General features: G+C 45.9%; 1 protein-coding gene across 19 annotated transcripts in view; it reads right to left on the bottom strand.

The window, feature by feature from the left end:
* WWOX (WW domain containing oxidoreductase) overlaps positions 1-21616 on the bottom strand; it is a 907382-nt gene that overhangs the window by 595186 nt on the left and 290580 nt on the right. For 3 of the 19 annotated variants that reach the window (XR_015145284.1, XM_086350009.1, XM_086350026.1), the window contains one exon: positions 1-21616. This exon is cut by the window's left edge and continues 33674 nt beyond it. The exons of 13 other annotated variants lie outside the window; for them this stretch is intronic. Coding sequence is in view for 3 of the 6 variants with exons in the window: in XM_086350009.1 (XP_086206135.1) it covers positions 21365-21616 (252 nt within the window). In the remaining 3 variants the exon portion in view is untranslated. 3 more of the 19 variants (XR_015145283.1, XM_086350021.1, XM_086350017.1) reach the window with 1 other exon arrangement.

Here is a 21616-nt window from a genome sequence, read left to right as displayed (position 1 = left end):
AGAGGGGAAAAATCAGTAACGTCAAATAAGCCTAGAGACACACATGTACACACACATGTGCGTGCACACCTTCAGAAGACACGTGTCCTTCAAGACTGTGTGGTTGATGACACAGGCCGCATTCACTGGCTTTCAGCTTAAAAACCTCCCCCATCAGCTGTACACACATCACTGCCACCTGTGGGGACTGTCTGCTGCCCTCGCTGTGGCAATGTCACCCACCTTCTGGGTGCTCAGCTAACTGTGATGTGAAGGCGGCCAGCTGGGGATCTCCGGGGGAGAAGGCCAAGTTTCAGAAGTCTACAGAAGGACACCCCACAGCCCTGGCTCTGCGCACTTAGACGTCAGACGTCTCAGCTGCAGGGAGAAAGGCAGGGGAAGATGCAGATCAGCAAAGCCGTGAGCCCCAGAACCTCGATGCAGGCAACAGAGCAAGGAGGGAGACGGAGAGGAGGCACAAGGGCAGCAGGGGACATTCGGGCCCCCAGAGGCATCTGCTGCCTGCCGCCCCCATCCCCAGATGACTGTTATTCAGAACAGCTTCATAGGCTCAGATTTTCCAGGCAGGTCAAGATCAGCTCTCATCTTCCAGCTTGCAAATAAAGAAACTTCAGGGGTGAGTCAGCCATTTCCAGTGTGACTGGACTTTGTAATTGCTCCCACACACGTGCAACGTACCCTCTTACACTTCACCCCAAAACAAAACACCAAAGCCATTACATCTTAAGTAGAGGCCAGCAGGAGGGGAAGGGGAGAATTACATCCAACCACTGTTCACTGAGCACCTATTAGGTGCCCAGCCTGGGGTAGAAATGGAATAAAACACGGTCCTTTCCCCCATGAACCACGCCATCTGATGGGAACGAAGAAGGTGTAACTGAACGATCAGGATACAGAAACGCCCACACCACTGAGGGAGGAGGTGATGCTGTCTAGGCGAGTAGAGGTCTGGGAAGGCTTCAGGGAAGAGGTGACACCAAGAGCTGAGTTCTGAAGGATGAAGAGCAATCTGATGACAGATGGATGAGCCTGGGAAGCCTGGGCAGAAAGCACGGCTGGCACCGAGGGTTCTGCCTGGTGAACCCAGTTCAGTTTGGCTGAAGCACAAAGCTGCCCCCAGAGGGAAAGAGGCTGCAGCCATCAGCAGCCAGATCAGGGGCTTGCAAGCCAAGCTGGGCAGCTCAGCAGGGCTCTCACAGGAGCTCACAGCCAGTTTCATTCAGAGACACAGATACACCCCTGCTCATGAGTCCTGCAACTGGCAGTGGGGAAGGTTCCCGCAGCTCCTTCATGAGCACCTCGTTTAGAGGAGAGAAGCGGTGGAGCACAGGATGACAGGGGAGCCCCACGCTGGAAGAGGCAACAAGGGCAAGACAGCAGTGGGCTTGGTTCACCGCACGATAGGGCAGCAGAGCGCACAACGGCTGGAGGCTCAGGTGGGCACGCTCCACAATCCAAAGATGGCCTCTGAGCCACAAAAGGGGCCTGCGCTTCCTCTGGCCTCTGCACAGCCTCAGAGGGCCCTGGCTCTCTGTTCTCTGTCCCCGACAAGCCAGAAGGCAGGAATCGGCCCAGTGCTGGCAACAAGTGAGTGCAGCTGACTGTAAATCAGTTCACAGGGACTACGGCAGACAGCACGAGAGGGTGCCGCCAACGACGGGTGCAGAAGGAGCCTGTGCGATGGCAGGAGACAGGGGACCTGTGTAAGGACGAGTCAGTAACACGTGTGTTACTTACACGTCAGCAACAGATCACGTCCCCGTGAAAACCACTCATTATACCCCAAAGTTAGTGCGGTAACAAAATCATTCCAGCGTCAAACAATTCCGAGCCCTTTCAGGACACTTCTACTGGCTCCTGACGGATGGTCATCATGACCCCTGTATTATCACCTCACCAATGACCTTGTGTGTCCTTGATTAGGAAAAGTTGACCAGCCCTAAATAAAGGCAAATCCACCCCACCAAAAAAAAAAAAAAAAAAAATTTCCCCCAATCTGAACAAATCGTTTAGTGTAAAAATAAACAGAACTAGAAATTGTCTCTAATAAACTAATATTAGTCTCCCCAGAGGGTTAATTATGTCGCTCCGTATTTTAAGAAGAATGTAAATTGCCAGTTTCAACAGATGTTCTTTTAAAAGAATTGGTTATCTGGGAAATGATGGGTCTTTGTTAGAGCTTACCCCAGTGGAATCTACACATTAAAACCATCTGACTATCTGTCAGCCCCCTCCACCAACAACTGCTACCACACCAGTGATACACCCTTTGGTTATCGGCAGCTTTAGGGACAAGGCTTGGCGGCGAGAACTGAGGTCTCAGACACCAGACAACCAGCTTGGAGATTTCTAACTGCCCTCGACCACGGCCAAGACCTCCATAAGGCCCCTGCCCATCATTACAGGCCCCTGCTTGGGTGTCAGGCCAAGGGCATTTCCGCCCTCGCCTTGTATCCTAAAGAGGGAGACCAGGAGACCACAGAGGACAGGGTTAGAGTGCTCCGGAAACACGAGGCTTGTCCAGTCTCGACATTCCAGCGTGCACGGCGCATGTGACGCACACATGCATGCACACGTGGTGGAAACCCCCTCTCAGGGGACGAGAGCGCAAGCATCGCCGTGAAAACACTGTCAGAGAAACAAAGCAGAGATCATGAATGTTCCCGTCGTTTTCTCCCAAAGGGCATTCTGTAGACACTCACAGGTCTGTTATCAGGAACACAGAGGGGGCACTTCAGCCAAGTAATGAGAGAGAAAGTCCTCCATGAGTTAGCTATTCCAACTCACACAACCTCCCCCGGCCTGGGGGCATGGAGGCTCCTTGCGCCTGAGTGTCAACCTCACTTAATCTAAAGCTTCCTCGTCACCCTGCTTAGACCGACTTCACAGACAACACTACTGAGCCTGGGGGACATTAACGATGCCTCCCTAAAATTCCACAGAAAGTGCATGCCTTATTAACCTGTTGGCAACGAGCATGAAATCTCATCTCAGTTAGAAAAGTGGGCCACGGATAACGACTCTTCTCAACAGTTTCTGCAAAGATCGGGCCCTCTGCAGAGACTAGGCATGTCCCTGTCCCCCAGGCAGGATGGGTCCTGGTGGCTGAGGGCCACTGTCCAAGGGGATGACCTCGATGGCCTTAAGAAAAAACGACAGTAAGAGCAGGTGGGGCTTCCTGAAGGCCTGCTCTGCATCTGAGCTAAGAAAGACACCCACTGTTCACTGTTTAATTTGAACACTCAGCTACTCTGCCATAAGAGATCACCATGTCCATTGAGCAGGCAAGGAAAATGAGACTTGGAGAGGTGAATCCCACTGTCCCGGGGACACTCAGCTCCTAGGCGGCCCAGAAAGCACAGTCCCGGTCTGCCTGGCGCACAGCCCAGCCGGTCCACACACTCGCTGCTGCAGCTGACGCCTGCACACACAGAACACCGACAGCACCTCCGCAGCAGCTCCAAGGCCCTGGGCCCAGGGAAAGGCCGGCCCAGCAGAGTCTATCCGGCCACGCAGAGGATGTCAGGGCAGACCTGGCAGAAAAGCCAGAGAGCCCCCGTCTGCAGAGAGAAACTCAAGAGAATCCCTCGTGGGCCTGAAAAGGGGACTTGGGTGTAGCACTATGCAGGGGGAACATGATACAATTTCCAGGGGGTGCCCTTCATCTAGACTGGATATGAAGGGCCCCTAGAAGTGAGTTCTCTGCTGGGAAGGAGCGATCCTGAAATCCATCCTGTGCTGACTGCTCAGACTGTGTCACCTTAAAGGCTACTGGGTTAAAGCACTTCCTCCAAAAAAGAAGCACTGCTCCCATCCCCTGCACGCCCAGCCAAGGGCAGGGGAAACCTTTCAGGGCTCCCACAAGCACACTGCCCAGGCCCCAGTGAAACCCCCACCTGTCACACACCTCAGAAGCGAGTCTGTGACCACAACCAACAACAGAGGAGGAAAGGGCCCGGCCCCACCCACTCTAGAGACCCCCTTTCTCCCACAGGAGCCCGGCACCTATGGAAGGCTGGTTCTTGGGTAGAAATACTGCTTGGCTCCCTCCTGGATAGGTCCCTGTGCAGAAACTGACCTGGTTGACATAAGGATGCCTTATTTACAAGTCTATATTCTGGGAGGGCTGGCTGTCTCTGGAAGCCAGAGAAAGAGAGGGTTAAATACAATGGGAACATCTCTATTCTTCCTTTCCTATCCTTGTAAGTGGTTAAGAGCTGTGGCTCTGGAACAGTGATTCTCAACCCCAGGGAAAGTGTATCTGTCAGTATTTGGATACAGTTTTCATTATCCCTTCTCGGGTATAAAGGTTGCTACAGTGTTCTGTGGGCCTAAGCTGGGGATGCTGCTAAATATCCTACAACGCACAGGACAGAGTCCCGCAGGAAGAAGGATCCCACACCCAACGTCAACAGCTCCAGGGTTAAGAAACCCTGGGTTAGAAAGAAGAACTACAAGCAGTCCCCAACAGACAGCTGAAGGGGCCGCGACTTTCTGATTGTTCAGAAACCTCAGCATAGGCGGCCCGGATGTTATAATGACAGGCAAGCATGTCACATCAGTGAGTGACTCCCTTCAAACGTGGGGGCTGATCCTAATATGTCTCATTAGTCCGAATCAGTCGATGGGATACGGAAATGTGGAAACAATTCCCAGAAGCTCAATTCTGCTGATGCATCTGTTTTTTTTTTTTTTCTTTTTTCCACCCCCCAGGGGGAGAAAATAACCAAATTCTTACTTTAGTCATTCAGGGAAAACTAGCACCTGTCTATATCAACATGCTGGAGATGAAAAAAGAAAAAAAAAAACTGAAAAAAAAAAGAGATAAATTATTTATCCAGCATAAATATTAAAGAAAATTGCAAAACAGAGTCTGGTGTCACCATGCTGCTATTACAAAATCATCTCGTTATAGCTTCTGGCAAAATGCTGTTGTCCTTAATATCAGTACAACAGAATTGTCTAGGATGTACCAGGCGGGCTGCGTGCGTCTGCTTGCTGTCGAGGACACTTTAGCAGCCTGACAACCGACTCATCACGCCCCAGCAGAAAACTGCATAGGGATGGCCTGTTAGGAGGGAGCCTGAGTTAGGAATAGACCGTGAGCTTCACCTGAGCACAGGATGCGACTGGAGACTGGCGGTCCACAAACACACCCAGGGGTGCGGCTGCGGCCTGCGCCGAGGCACTCGGGGCAGCCACGACTTTCACCAGCTGTTTGCTGGATACACACACTGTTAAGCTTTAAATTACATCAACTGTCAATTAAACACGCTATACAATAAGAAAGTAAGAGACTCAGAATCCAATACATCTGAATAATTTTAGTATGTTTATACCGAAAATTTAGTGTAATTTTTAGTACACTAATACTTTTAGCATATTGTCTATACTCTGTTATTTGCATATCTGTATAATGTGTCTGTACAGTGGGATTATATATACACGTATTTATATATATATATATACACACATATATATATGAGTATAATATGTATGTTGGTTGCTCAGTCATGTATGACTCTTTGCAACCCCATGGACTTAGCCCACCAGGCTCCTCTGTCCATGGGCTTCTCCAGGCAAGAACACTGGAGTGGGTGGCCATTCCTTCCTCCAGGGGACCTTCCCGACCCAGGGATCGAACCCAGGTCTCCTGCATTATAGGTAGATTCTTTACTGCCTGAGCCGCCAGTTTTAACATATATGAAATGATAAGGGACTGCACATCCCATTTTTTGCTAAAAAACTTAAATTTCTTTTTAGTAAATTTACTAAAACTTTTACATAATTTTTAGTATGCTAATAATTTTAACATATTATCTATGCTCTTGAGGTCATTTATGTGTATTCACACTGTGTAAAGTGAACATTTTACATAAATATATATATGCGTGTGATATAAATACATAATAATCTCTTTTTAATATATATAGAATGGTATGAGACCACACATTCCATCCCAGCTCTGTTTCCTAACTTCCTGTTGGCCACAGTGTGAGTATTTATCCTGCAGTAATCAGCAAACACTAAAAATCAGGGCTGGTTGCCCTCCCCAAGAGCTGGATGTTAAACATTCACCAGCACACCACCCTTCCCAGCACACACACACACACACACACACACCCCTGGGACGGTAGCGGCAGGCACCAAGGGATTTTGTTTCTGAACAAAACATCCACTATTCCAAGTTTAGCAAACTCTTTATGGTAGCTACACGAGCTCCCAGGTCACCAAGAAGTTTAATACATCTATGGGATGAAAATTAAACACTGTAAGTAACACATCTGCTGAGGCTCCCTGGCCAGCCCGTTGGGCCTTTATGGAGACGAGATCCATGCTGACACTCTGAACACGGTTGGAGAGATGAGCTCGGGGACGAGTGACGGAGGAAAGCAGGTTTACTCTCAGTAGCGGATGGAGGGAGCCCCGCGCTGGGGAGAGGGCACCTCGGAGAAGCCCCAGCAATCTGCCCTTTATCTGGAGCCAGCATCCCAGGCAAGGGGGGCCCCACATCAGGAGCACAACTGCTCACTTGTGAGTAGACATCTTCCTGCGGTGGGGAACGGGTGTTCGGGCAGCTGAATAAATGCACGCTCCCTGCACCATCACCCCAGAACACAGGGGGGATGAATTTAGCAGGCTATTGACTAGTTTGGGGCAGGTGGTGAAGTAGAAAAGACATGCAGTAAGGCGGTGAGCTTCCCGGCAAACACAGTGGTGGGGAGGAAGGAGCTTGGGGTCTCAGGGATGATGAAGTGGAAAGACTGAGGGATCCTGACCTCCAAGAAGAACCTCGAAAAGGCCTTCCTGCGGAGTCTGAAATCGTCGCGCTGGGCAGGCCAGATGCAAAACCATCATCTGACATCCCATTCGATTGTTTTAGTTTTTCCCTGGTGGCTCAGATGGTAAAGGATGCGCCTGCAATGGGGGAGACTCAGGGTCAACCTCTGGGCGGGTAAGAGCCCCTGGAGAAGGCAATGGCAACCCACTCCAGCATTCTTGGGGAATCCCATAGATAGAAGAGCCTCGACCATAGGCTTGCAAAGAGTCAGACACGACTGAGCAGCTAACACTTTCACTTTCAGCTGTTTTAACTGAAACACAGTTTGATTGCAGGTGCGAACCCCGGGGAGGCTGTGTGTGAGGTGTGTGGGGACCAGGAGACAAGGGAACTCTGTACTTGCTGCTCACTTTTGCTGTGAGCCTAAAACTACTCTTATAAGTTGTTCATTAATGAGAAATAAAAGTGCGTGTAGCCGTGTGCCCCGTGTGCGGCTGAGCTGTTTCTTGTTCGCCTAGGGAAGGTCTTTCCACGCTGGCCCCAGGGTGTTCCATGGGGCAGGCTGGGCTCCCAGGCAGACTCACCCAGCTGGCTGCACTGCCCATCTGTACTGGTCTGTCAGCCTCACTGGCCATCAGCGCGGGAGTGTCTTTCCTCGTGCGTGAACTTCGTGGTGTGTGGCCACCACTGAAAACCCAGCGGAAAGGCCCCCAGGCCCCACCATGAGGCAGCTTTCGGAGTAACATAGATAACTCTTTGCAAAGACAACATTCCTCCCAATTGTCCTCCCTCTGGCCCCAACCACCTTCCAGAACCATGACCCTGGGACAGCTCTGGAAAACTCCATCCCTTCTTTGATGCAGACAGAATTAGATCCACTTCCTGTATTTCATTCTGGAGGTAGAGGGGAGAAAGAGTTATCTATATTACCTGGGAAACAGGTAGCAATCTGCTCAGTGAGTCCAATCTTTAAAGCCCTGCATCTGCTCAACTGCTACACACAAACACTCTTGCTTTCCACCTCGATAATTATTAAATTCTAATGTAAAGCCCAACTTCTGCTTAAGTATGCGTGATTATTAGACTACAAGTCAATTGTGGAAAACACACAGATATAAATGCAGCTAATAAGTCTTACTGTAATGATTAATCAATTTATGAATACATTATTTAAACTAATAGCTCAGGTAGGGTATCTTAAACAAGTTACAGAGTACATCGACCAATTCAAATACCAGCTGCCGGATCAATAGGAAACTGTAAGTAAACTCTGGGGAATAGGTATATTTGCGGAAAAAAAAAAAAAAAATCCACGAACAAAAGGGATTTGGATGAAGGAGATCTACAACAATTTCCATTTTGAAGACGAATGTAGAGCACTGTAATATATGCCAAAGCTTAAAGGGAAAGGGTGGAAAAAGTGCATTGCTGCAAACTGGGCTCTTCGCATCCTGTGCAGTAATAATAATTAAGGGCAGGTCAATCAAACATCCCATTCACACAAACTCTTGCATACTTTTGCAAATGGACGGCATATGAAAGTTAATTTTGAGTCCTTAAAAAACGATGCATTGGGTTCATTTTGTGGCAAGTTATCACATTACCAATGTATCCATAAAATGTCCCCTTAATAGAAAAGAAAAAGTGCATCTACAAGGTGAGATTTGCGATTTTCCTGAGAAGGGGCCCATGTTCCAGCTGAGGCACCAGGGGACACTTGCCCCGTGACAGGCACAGAGGACCCCCCGGGTTAACTGCAAGGTGGATGGAGTTGTGAGCCAAGCAAACTCTCGAGTTTTAGCTCTCTCCTCCCAGTGTTGCTATTGTTGTTGTTAATTAAGGCTAATTATGTGATTTAATAAATAAACCAAAAGGGCCTTGATTTCCAAAGGTGTGATATTCTATCACAGCTTCAAGTGATGCTGCATTTTAAAAAATTAATTAGTATCTTGTGAGATCGGCCACACATTATTGAGTAAGTAACAGCAGCTAAGTGAAGCAGATGAAATATTGGTAAGCGATGCAGCCCACAGTATAAGTATGTGAAGGGGGCCAGAGGTTAATCCCTATTGATTTTCTGAGTCTGCGTACAGCACCGCTGGGAGAGGCCGGTTCTGTTGGCAATCAGCTAGCACAAATACATTATAAATCTTACTGTCCACCTTCACTGATCAGTGTCACTTACTTCCTTCACTAAAGACCATTAAGAAACTACTGGAAAAAAAAATACCCAGATGAGGGGAGAAAGGAAAGCATTTTCAAAGTCTCCCATGTCAGAGAGTGCTTTTGGAGATGGAGGACTTGCCCAAAAACAGAGGTAGTCTTCCTGGGGTCCAGTCTCGCTCACTGAAGGAGACATGCATGAACACAGAGTAGTTTTGAAGTGCCTTTAAAGCCAAATAAAAAATGGGAGAAGGAGCTTTCATATCAGGGTGCATGAAAAAAAAAAATGTAGTACAACACAGTCACTGACATGGATGAGCACCATCTCCAACCTGGCTCTGAAAAAATTTGGCCTCAGCAAAACCTTGAAGCTAGTGAAGAGTAAGCTTCAGGGCCCCTCACAACCGGGGGCCCCTTCCAAGATTCTGCATCACATGTTTTCAGTTCAGTTCAGTCGCTCAGTCGTGTCAGACTCTTTGCGACCCCATGGACTGCAGCACACCAGGCCTCCCTGTCCATCACCAACTCCTGGAGCTTACTCAAACTCATGTCCATTGAGTTGGTGATGCCATCCAACCATCTCATCCTCTGTGGTCCCCTTCTCCTCCTGCCTTCAATCTTTCCCAGCATCGGGGTCTTTTCCAATGAGTCAGTTCTTTGCATCAGGTGGCCAAAGTATTGGAGTTTCAGCTTCAACATCAGTCCTTCCAATGAATATTCAGGACTGATTTCCTTTAGGATGGACTGGTTGAATCTCCTTGCAGTCCAAGGGACTCTCAAGAGTCTTCTCCAACACCACAGTTCAAAAGTATCAATTCTTCAGCACTCAGCTTTCTTTATGGTTCAACTCTCACATCCATACATGAGTACTGGAAAAACCACAGCCTTGACTAGATGGACCTCTGTTGGCAAGGCTTTTTAATATGCTGTCTAGGTTGCTCATAACTTTTCTTCCAAGGAGTAAGCGTCTTTTAAATGTTTTACTCTCTTCTAAACATTTAACTCTCAGGCCCTCAGTGGCTACCATTCTGGACAAGGTGTTCCAGAAAGTAAACTGGTTCTCTGCCAATCAACTGTCCTCTACAAGATGGAGCTCGATTCTGTAATCCATCACTTTGCCTCAAAGAAGATAACACTGCTTCTATGAGCTCAGGCGAGGCCATGAACCCTCATGGGTTCTGGGCTCTGAAGCCAAGAGAACCATGCCCCTTTGCCCGGGTTCTCGTCTCTCAGATGCTCGCTCTTGTCTGCTGTTGGCTCTACTGTCTGCAGGAAGGGGCAGCGATCGGGGTACCACTGCATCAGCATTACTGGAGCCCTCTATGCATGCGGGGTGGTCTGCTGATAGTTGGCCTGGCTTTTACCCCTGCCGTGGGGTCTTGAGTCTTGGCTCTGGGAACTCTAAATCCTGCCTCTGGCCACTGCCCAAGCTCCGGGGCCAGATATTTATGTCGCTTTATTTGCTGCCCTGGCCCTGCCCTCACCATGCGAAGGACTGATCACACTCTACAAATGGACTTCTGTGTCAGCTCTCCCAACGGCCACATAATTCTTTGGGGCCACCAGACCATTGCCAATCTATTCTGGAGACTGGGATGTATCTTATGTCTGTTCTTACTATATAAAGTATCTTCTTTTACATGAAGATGCCACAAAGAGACATAATTCTAAAACCATACTCTTCACAGTATTTAGTAGCATGGCATTTACCACCAACAGTACAAGTTTTATAAAAATTCCAAATAAACTAGTCATAAGTAAAAAAAAAAAGAAAGAACAAATTCAACATCATGATGAATTTTATAACCCGTAGTTAAATAAACCCAAGACTGAGTTAGGTCTGTATAACTCAATGCTGAGTTAGGTTAAAGTCATTGGAAAATGTCTTTCACTTCCCCACTAAGTAGTGAGATCTTGACGGGAATGACTGATCCAAATTCAAATTCATATCCATAATGTCCGAAGCAATGCCTGACCCATAGGAGATACTCAGTAGGTCCTGGGTGGGTGGGTGGATGGACCTACAGATGGAGTTCTACGGTGCTGGACTGTATGTTAGTCCAGAGAGAAGGGAAACAATTCCAAAGCTCTGCCCTTCTTACCGAGACACTTTTTCCTTTCTTTTACAAACTCTCCATATGGAAAATAAACAGAGCATCACTAAACCCTACTTATGTTGTAAGGAGGCTGGATATCCAAGTTTGTGACTCCTGCAGCCATGAAAAGATGCTCCATTGATCCTAACAGACCAGTGACTTCTACAGATTACAAAAATGGGAGGAAAAACAGAGGCCAGGACGGAAACATCAAAACCAAATGAAATACTGGAAATAAGCTAATGAAATTACATTACAGATTCAGCTTACCCAGAAAGCGCTTGGCCAAGGGAAGGAGAGAGGGGGAGGAGAAAAAAAAACAAAAACAGCCTACCAGCACAACCAGCTGTCTAGTTTGAACTGCTAGATTGCTGAGTATGCACTCTATGCATATTCATAAGTACCACAGGAAGCCCAACACCTCTGGAACCAGCCTTACAACTCTCCCCCGCCAGCTAGTGCCGTGGACCAGTAACTCAACAGCCCCCTCGTGGCCCGAAGAATGAAGGCAGCATCCCAGGGTGTGAAGGTCCTTCCTGGGAGGGGAGGGTGTGGGTGTGTGTGTGGGAGGCAGGTACACAGCCCTTCCAGAGGAGGGGGACGCTGCCCAACCACTGTAACAGTGGTAGACGTGGCCCCCTTCCGTGGATGGCAGGCGATGCAACATGATCAACATCTTTCCTATTTCAGAGTCCCAAAAAGGATCCTGGGTACACCAGGCTGTTCAAACTAACACGTCCTCATAGAAGAAACGGATCAAATGAGCTCAGTATTTCCATTTAAAAATATCATTTAAGGGAATTTTAAGCTGTCTGAGAAGATGGATACACTGTGTTTGTTTTCCACATTAATGAGCTATAAAAAGAATGGAATAGGCCATAAATACAGTATTTTGTAACAGCCTTTACTAAAAATGCTACTACTTGTGTTTATCATTTATATCCTTGTATACAACCTCAAAATTGATTACATTTTAAACCGTACATAACTTGCTGTGTTTTTCATTTTGTGCTGTACTACGAACATTTTTATAACTCAGTTAATATATTCCATATTTTGTGTTCTTATTGATTATGAATATTTCTTTAGGGGATTTTATTGCTTTTAAAATAACAAATGTTGGGTATTAAAAAATAGAAAAACCTATTGCAGCTTTTATATTTTTCTTTCCCCTGGTAATTCTGATACATACATTTAAGCATGAACATAACCAGAATATCTTTCTCTGTATCTTTTATACTTCCTCACATTAAAATTAAACACCTACTAATATAGTGCATAGTAAAAGAATCAGAGTTTTCAAAGGAAACCCACCATTTTTAATGTGTTTGACTTGAATTCATAATCCATTCCTTCTACAATTAAAAAATTAAAGTACCAAGAGATTATCCTCACGTAACATGATGGTTTTACATCAAGTATATATTATCTTTCCTAATTGCCATTTCCGTTTATAGGCTACAATATGATTTATATATATGATATGATTTCACTATTAATTATCAAATTGAAAAAAATAAAATCTCACATTATAAATTCTCTCCTGGAAATTAGTTTTATTATTTTTTCCATAATCCTATCACACAAGCTATAAGTGCATTGCGGCATGAACACTTTAATTTTTCCAGTTAGTTTTAAGCAAGCCCAGAGGTGAGGTTTAATAAGGATCAATGGCACTTTATCTGGGACAGGGCCTCTTCACAGCATGCAAATTACACAGTAACACTTAAAAAAAGAAATAGATTTAATTAAAAAAAAAAGTAGAACCACAGGCTCTGGAAATTCAATTAAAGGATTTATGCAAAGGTTTGCTAGGTTTTTATATGCAGTTACTGCTTACATAATGAGCTTTTCATATTAAAAATCAATAGGTAATCTAGACTAGAAGATCATCCCCTTAAATACATTTTTGAAATCAATTTGAAAAATAGTCCATCAACTGCTGTGACTACTCTTGCTGCTTCGATTACACTAAAAGCAATATTTAGATTGTAAGACGTGCTATGGAATATCTATGCTTGGATATTGCTTTCAAGGGCTCTCATCCTTCTGAGTGCCTGAGATGATCACCTAGTAATTCAAGATTGTGTTAAATGTATAAATAATTTATTTAATTATGAGCAAAAAGCCCACAGGCACAACCCCACTGTATCTGTAAGGGTTAAATGAAAGGAGGAGAAGGACAAAAGGCAGAGCTGAAAGAGGAAGGGAGAAAAGAGAAGGAAGGGAAGGAAGGAGGGAAGGGGGCAAGGAAAAAAGAGAGAAAAGAACAGAACAACCTTTTCTAAATTAGTCTTTGCTATCTCAATTGCCTATTGTGTATTGGCTCCTTAGCACAAGGAGATATGCATTTCACTTTAAAACTCATTTAGAACTTCAAGAAGGAAGCAATTAGCTAGCTCTAACTTAAGCAGACCTTCCATCCTCCATGATAATGGGGGACAGGTCTTGAAATGAAAATGAAAGCCAAAGCTTCAATTCTATCCAATGAGCGCCCAGCCAAAATCTGTCTGGCTTTGGCAATGCTGAACAGGTTTCCATGGACCATTCTTGGCAAACTGGAAAATGATTCTCACGGGGTGTGCAGTGGTGGGAAGGGAGAAAGAAGGAAAGGACCGAGGGAGGTCTACCTCTGAACTCCTCCACGTGTATAATAAGGAACCGTTCTGCCTTTTGTTTCAAAAGTTCTTGTTTCTAAAAAGGTATGGTCAGTACTTGGAGTTCGTCAGGATGGAAATAGGGCCTCAGGTTATCTTTCCCGAGTGAGCCTAAGCATTACAAAGGCCTCATTAATAACAAAGCTGCACCCTTCTCTGCTTCTGCAAAACTCTGGGAAGAAATAAGCAAAATTACTGATGAACCCACATTTACCCATCTACCCAAAGGTCCTATTCCCTGCAAAGGTAATACTTCCAGAAGATGCTGAGACAGTCGGGCCCGGTAACCAAGGACAGCCCTGCTCTCACTGTACAGAGCAGAGAGGACAAGGACAGGAGGGAGAATACGATGGAGAGGCGCCTTCCAAATCGTCTGAGACACTGGGGACATTTACACCACACTTTCTAATGCAGGATCCTGGATATAAGCCTATCCCAGGCTGGCCTTTCTTCAGATATGCCTACAGATGAGCTGAAGAAGGTTTTAAGGTCAGAGGAACCAGCATTTGCTTTATGGGTATGAGTACGGGTGCGTGTGCATGTGTGTGTGTGTGTCCCCTAGGGCACAGCACTGCCACTCACGACAGTGACTACAAAGACAAATCCAGGAGAGCCAACCATGCTCAAATGTATGTCTGTACACACAAGTATCCTATCTTTGAAATCTTTTAAGAAAGACACAATGAGCAGGAGGCTGTACCGTGAAACTGGCGCTCCTTGAAAGAAGCCAGTCACAGAGGACCACGTGCTGTTGGATCCCGTTCATATGAAATGTCCAGGAGAGGCCAACAGGTGGACACAGAAAGTAGATTAGTGGCTGCCTGGGCCAGTGCGTGCCCAAGGTTGGGAGGCAGTGGCTGGAAGCATTTAGGCTTTCTTCTTGGTGTAACAATATGTCCTGAAATGTATTGTGATGACAGGTGTACAATCCTGTGCATGGTCATTAGGCTGTGTGCTTTAAATGAGTGGACTGAAAGGTCTGTGACTTTTATCTCAATAAAGTTATTATAAAAAAAAAATGAGGTGTGGCTATGGACTGTAGTCGAAAAAGAAAACAAGAAAATCTGCAAAGGAAGCAATGAGATTGGAGAAAAAAAAAGACTTCATTTTCCACCTGCACCAATCAGGCAATTAAAATACTTAAGCATTCTCCTTCTCCGGAACACACTTTCTGTGACAATGAGTTTACAGACGTGCAAACATATCAGCTGGCTTCCTACGGAGAGGCACTGACGTCAAAATAACTAGAACCCTCTGTCACACAGGAGAGCTTCAGCGTGAAGTGTCCCGTGTCCCGGGCTAGCACGATCAAAATGTCAAACATGAAGCCCTTTCGTAACAAGGTGCGAGGTGGCAGCAATGGAAGTTTGAACAATGTTAACACTTAAAACTTCAGCAGAACCATTTCAATCCATAAATGCATAAAAGTCATTTTACAGTGTGCTTAACAGTCAAGACCAAGAGCTGTTATAAGAGAAGACGCCCTCAATGTCACTTCATTTTCTTTTATTCTTATTATCACATTTAAATCTCTCTGTAAAAGTGGTCTTGATAGGTAACTTTATTACACATTTCAAGACTATTCATTCCGAACAGAACTTCCTCCAAGGAATTAACAGATAAAGAGAGACCACTTTCCCCTCATCATCCCTAAATTACACTGTAACTGAGCACTGGCAGCGTGCGTGTGACAAGGACGTGGCCTACTACGCCCCACGATGGCTCGATAAACCTAGAGGTGACTCTTTTGGTTGGCTGCAAAGGTCCTTAGCGAACACCTTCCTGGTTATTTGCAAGGACCTGGGAATAAAGAGTGGGGTTGACAGGGAAGGTCAGAGTCAGGACTGGGTGAAGAGAAAGAATTCCTAAAAGCAGGTATGGGATCCGTATCGGCATGGAGGCAAGTCTGCTCTTTGCTCATTTCACCGGGAGAAGAGGGCAACAATCCCGCTCCACTGCCTCTGCTCACAGGCAAGGGCATCTCCTGAAACAAGACCAACAGGACTTCTCTGCTGGTCCAGTGTCCACCTGCCGATACAGGGGACACAGGTCGGATCCTTGGTCTGGGAAGATCCCACGTGCTGAGCAGCAGTTAGGCCCATGTGCCAGAATTACTGAAGCCCACACACCCTGAGCCTAGGCTCTGCAACAAGGGAAGCTACTACAGTGAAAATCCCTGACTCCACAATTAGAGAATGCCCGTGCGTAGCACCAAAGACCCAGCACAGCCATATGTACATAAATTTTTAAAAAGTATTAGCAAACATCTACAAAGGAGCAGTCAGTAAATATTTTCAGCTTCACAAACCACATCTTATCAGTTAAAACTACTCCACTCTGCCATGGTCATACTATAGCAGCCACAGACAATACACACATGGATGAGAAAGCCGGTCTTTTCATTAAAACTTTATTTAATGACAAACACACATCTCAATATAGTTTTCATGTGTTATGAGACACTTCATTGTGTGTTTTTTTTTTTTTTTTATCTTTCCAGATATTTAAAAATGTGAAAACAGGATGCACAAAAATCAGATTCAGCCCAAGGAACACAGTTCTGGTCTCCTGTGGTAAACAAGACCAGCTGGCAAAGAGGTAGACCAGTAATCCCATCTTGACGGGGGTTCATTTGACAGCTACTCTATCTGGTAATACAATGGTGTGGTTTGCTTCCAGGAAGCAAAACTTGATGGCATACATTCTAAACTGTGGGCACTTTACAGAAAAGCAAGAGAATTTAGTTTCTGTGTACTGAAATTTAAATTCTAAACTTTCTGAATTCCCTCCTTAAGAAGTAATTATAAAGGCCTCAATGTTCTCTACTATTTAAAAATGAACACAGGCTTCCAGAACTAAGAGTTTTGAAATATTCAGCAGTGGAAACATGACGACCTTGGCTCATGAGAAGTGAGGCTGACCACATTCCCTCTGGTCCTGCTTCGGAACTCCATTGTTTAATGGAGCAGGTTATGAACACAGTATACAGCCCAGTCTTTGCATTTGGGCTTCTACCTGGCTGGGGTTTTAATATGAAATATATACAGAGACTGACATTTACAGTGTTGTTTTTCCCTCATTTGACTTTTATTTTTCACCAACTTTTGACCACTGTAAGCATTCTGCATACTGTCATCCCAGTAACTAATCAGAATAATCAAAGGAATGACTTGACTGAATAAAGTGAAACGTATACACTGTTCTGTTTCTAAATAATCATATCTGCAGTGTTCCAAGAATATGTAGAATCAGAAGCTAGTAACAATTATCTCGGGTAGGTTTGGTGAAAAGGGAAAAAAAAATTGGAAACTAATACATTAAAAACCTTTTAAAATTCACTTAATAAGTCATACACCTACCTCAGGATGATACTGACACTATTCCTTGGCATGAAAAAATCCTTATTATTAATATTATTATAATTATTTTGTTTAAGAATGACTGAAACTATAGCCTCAGTTCAGTTCAGTCGCTCAGTCGTGTCTGACTCTTTGCGACCCCATGAATCATAGCACGCCAGGCCTCCCGGAGTTCACTCAGACTCACATCTATCGAGTCAGTGATGCCATTCAGCCATCTCATCCTCTGTCATCCCCTTCTCCTCCTGCCCCCAATCCCTCCCAGCATCAGAGTCTTTTCCAATGAGTCAACTCTTTGCATGAGGTGGCCAAAGTACTGGAGTTTCAGCTTCAGCATCATTCCCTCCAAAGAAATCCCAGGGCTGATCTCCTTCTGAATGGACTGGTTGGATCTCCTTGCAGTTCAAGGGACTCTCAAGAGTCTTCTCCAACACCACAGCCTAATTCAGATCAAATGACTTTGAGGTACTAATTATTTGTATATATTTATCTTCTAACCAATGTGGCCCAAATAAAGATTTTTAAAACCATGAGGCAATGACCATAATGTCTCTTGGTCTGAGGACAAAGTCACAGGGCCAACAGTACAGGAAGAGCTGGATGTTCAGGCACAACGCCGAGTTCTGGGGTCACCATACCCCACCCACGCCACCGCAACAGAAATGTGCTGGCGAGACATACCCGGATGGCGAAGACAGCCTCCCTGCATTAAAACTGGTAACTTTCTAGAAACACTGCACTGCAGTGGTCCTCATACTAAGTAAAAGATAATTATCATTTTCAAAGAGATAAATGGGGTGAAGGATGACCACTGCATTCTTGCCCCGAATGATGATCCTAAAACTCTCTAAAACCTACATATCATATTTGCATCCATATGTTTATTGGTGGCTCATCAATGGGAAAGAAAAGGAAAAGCAGATCTTGGATGAAGACACTCGCCTGTCAGGCAGCTGCTAACTCTGCTCCCACAATGAGGGGGCCGTTGTCTCTGCCATTCGTTTGACTCTTGAGCCTTGTTTGTTGCTTCATGATGACAAGACGGATGCTGGCATCACATCTTCCTTCGGGATCAGCAGGAGGAGCGGGGGAAACACCAGCAACGCCTTGCCCTTTCCTCTGAAAGCAAAACATCCCTGGGAAGGCCTGCTGCAGACTTTTGCTTTGACTTTCAGCCGGAACAGTCAGGTGGCCATGCTCAGCTGCTAAAGAAGCCGTGGAGGTGAGCGAACCATCACCCTCTCCATCTGCAGAGTAAAGGCAGACACTCGGCACACCAGACGGTAAGAATGGAGTCACGCTTCCCCAAGAGACTGAGACTGTGGGGGCAGGGAGCACGGCTAGTTATCTCTGGCTCTCTCCAGGGTCAGACATGAAGAGCGTTGGCACATAAATAGAAACTGAGAATCCAGAGTGATTTACAGCAGACAACAGGGGCAGAGGCGTGCGGCTGGTCCCTCTCTGCCCCAGCACAGAGCTGGGCTGCGTTTCCTGGACGGTTGCCTTCCACAGATGGGCGCCACTCCCAGGCCAACATGCATGGAGCCCCGTGGTCTTGCCTCTTTCCAGCTCATTGCAGACAACCAAGGTGGCCTTGGAAGCCAGGTGTGGAAGATGACTGAACCGTGGCATGGACAGAGCCTGGGTCCCCAAGAAATCACTTGGAAGAAAGCTGTCTGCTAATCCCAATAGCCACTTTGGACCTTATATACCCAGGAAATACACGACTCTGATTGAATCACTGGACCCACATGGGCTTACGTTTTACAGCAGCTGCTGTTACCTTTACAATACAACAATCTCAAACTGAGATGTATCTGAGAATCTTGGAGAACTTCATCCACCTTTTTGGGCTCTAGTCCCAGGGTACACACATTGGTTTGTTCTGGAGCATCTCATGGGGTCGCCCAGCATCACCTCCCCCTGGCTTCTGGGGCTCACTCGTCTTGGAGGTTATCTTCTCAGGAAGAGTGTGCCTGACGACACTTCTGCAAGCCAGGATGGGGAGAAAGCAACAGTCCCGAGGTCTGGCCTGGATGTCGCGTGTGAGCTAGATCCACAAACTCTTCCCCACTGTGTGTGAGGTCTTAGAGCTGTCCTGGCAGTGTGCTATGCTTTTAAGGTTCGGTTTTTCACATCCCTTAACTGGGCCCTCGTTATCAAGAAGGCCTTCTGCACACCCCGTGGTATGCTGCCAGGGACGTCTGGCTTAGTACTGAATGGGTGATTTATAACGCCATCACCATGCGGCATTGTGGAGCCCTGCCATCTCAATTTCAGAACCCGGATCCCTTTTCTGTTTACTCCGCGTTTGCCTTCGGCCCTTCTCCAGGTGCTATTGTGAGGAGATGCATTTTGGCGCTTCAGAGTCTGGCATTTTATAAGTTACTCTGAGCCCTACTTTCCTTGTTCACCTGCTCCTAGATGGGAAGCAAATTGCAGAAGGGAAATAGCTTTATACTACCAGTCCTTAAATATTTTACAGGCAGAGATCTCCGTGGGTGGTTTGGAGGCTCGATTACCCTCCTCAGTAGAGGGTATAAATACCCCTGAGGGTTTACGTAACAAACCCTCAGTGACTCCATGCTACTGAAAATGCTCAGTATTTACATCTGCCTCTGAAGCCGGTGACTCCATGGCATCTGAGTACTCGAAAAAGTGCAAGGCCAGCAGGACTGCCCACGTGCTCAAATACAATCTATCCATGATAAAGAGAGGTCAGTCATTCAGAACTATTAGATGGAAGACATCATGGCATTCGAAGCTGCACCCTGGGACACGCTTTGGTTGGGAAAGAACAGGTGAAAAGGGAAGTCATTTCAAGTGTGAGCTGCTTACACCGAAAGAGCCAGAGCACAACTGCCTACACGCAGCACGGGGTGCCTGTGCGGGCTGAGGAAATAAAAACGTGGATCACAGCAGCACGCCGCGCGACCTCAGGCAATCCACCACAACTCCTGAAGGTAAAAGCTATTGTCCCCATTTTACAGAGAGGAAAACTGAGACTCAGACAGGTTCAGTGACCTACCCTAGGTCAACGTGCTGGTGTGCACAGCAGACACAGGGTTTGTACCCAAGCCTGTTTGATCCCAAGCCCTGTGCTTTTCCATGTTGCCATGCTGTGCCATCCAAGCATCAGGTCACAGGGTGACGATGAGCACAGAGAAGAAATGGCTCAGCAACCCTCCTGAGAGGAGCCGAGAATCAGCCATGGGAAGGCTCCTCCAGGAACTGCATCCCATGCAACGTGTGGAAGCAAAACGATGCGTCCAGAAACTCGGTTTGACCTTGGAGGGGTGGTGCTCTGATGTACAGCTCTTTCCTTTGCCATTAATAATATGGAGAAAAGAGGAAGGTAGCTGGTACAATCAGCGAGGCTTTCTGAAAGACATGAGTTCTGACTTGTGGCTTAGGAAGGAGCGGGGAGAGAACAGACATTTTTAAGGATATAGAAAACCAGGCCAGTATATCCCCACTCCGCCGCCCTGCCCACCTCAATTTCTAAATCAGTGATGGAAACAAACAGACAAAAAAGAAAATGAAGCCCAGGCAGAAAGAGCCAGGATGACCGGTGTCACTCCACTGGGTCTGAAGTGATTTTACACCAGAAAGACAAGGGGCCTAGACTATTCTAAGACTGTTTATAGAGTTATATGAAGCATATTCTTCTAAATTCAAAGAAAGGGAAGGAACAAGTTTCAGTGCTATGCCTATTTCAAGCTTTTATCAGCACTAATTCCAGCCCCCTTTTCCCTTATAATTCTGAACAGAGGGAAAACAGACATCAATTAAGCAAAGCTTTATCTCTTTCTACTCTAATGAAAGCCAAGTTACAGTGATATTTTTCCCCAAGATTTTTCTCCACTTAATGAAGACATTATCCCTGAGTTTTCAAAGTCACTTTACAAAAGACCATTCAAAAGACATTAAAGTCAGTTTAAACTAAAAAGTCTTTTTGATGTCAATAAACAATAAAAGAACAATGAAAAGAGAGCCTTTCATGGTGTCTCAGTCTAAAATCTTTAATTTCGGTTTTAAATTAGGAGATAACATTCAGTCCTGTATTCAAATAGTCCTCAGCCCTGGAACACAGTAAGCCTGAAACAAACGTTGGCTTTATAATTCTCTTCTTAAATCATGTGTGTGTGTGAGTGCGAATATACATGGGTGTATACATCTGCATATGTATACACATCACACACAACCACATACATGCACACCACATTGACAGAGAGGTCAGCAGGAAGCTGTCCACCAGAAAGAGGAGAGAAAAGTTTTCAAATTATTGCCATTCTCCCTCTTTGAAAACTAAAAAAAAAAGGGGGGGGGAAAGAAAATGGAATCTTTGGCTTTGAAATTCATGACAAGATCAAAGACGATAATGCACATAGATTTTTCCAGGCATACATTATTAATAACACAGGCAAACATATGACTGATCAATAGCGTGGTCGAGAAGCGATGAGGCAGGCTCCAAGTGTAACACTGCGAGCGGCAGGGTCTGGCGCCCTGGGCTTTGTTCACCTGGGCGTTACACTCAGCCCAGTCAGCTCCTCCTTG

The sequence above is a fragment of the Bos grunniens genome, chromosome 18, assembly GCF_055505025.1.
Source record: "Bos grunniens cultivar Pamir isolate PY7600 chromosome 18, Bosgru_T2T1.0, whole genome shotgun sequence".
Lineage (NCBI taxonomy): Eukaryota > Metazoa > Chordata > Mammalia > Artiodactyla > Bovidae > Bos > Bos grunniens.
The sequence above is the reverse complement of the archived record's forward strand: the minus strand, read 5'-3'. Positions and strand labels throughout refer to the sequence as shown.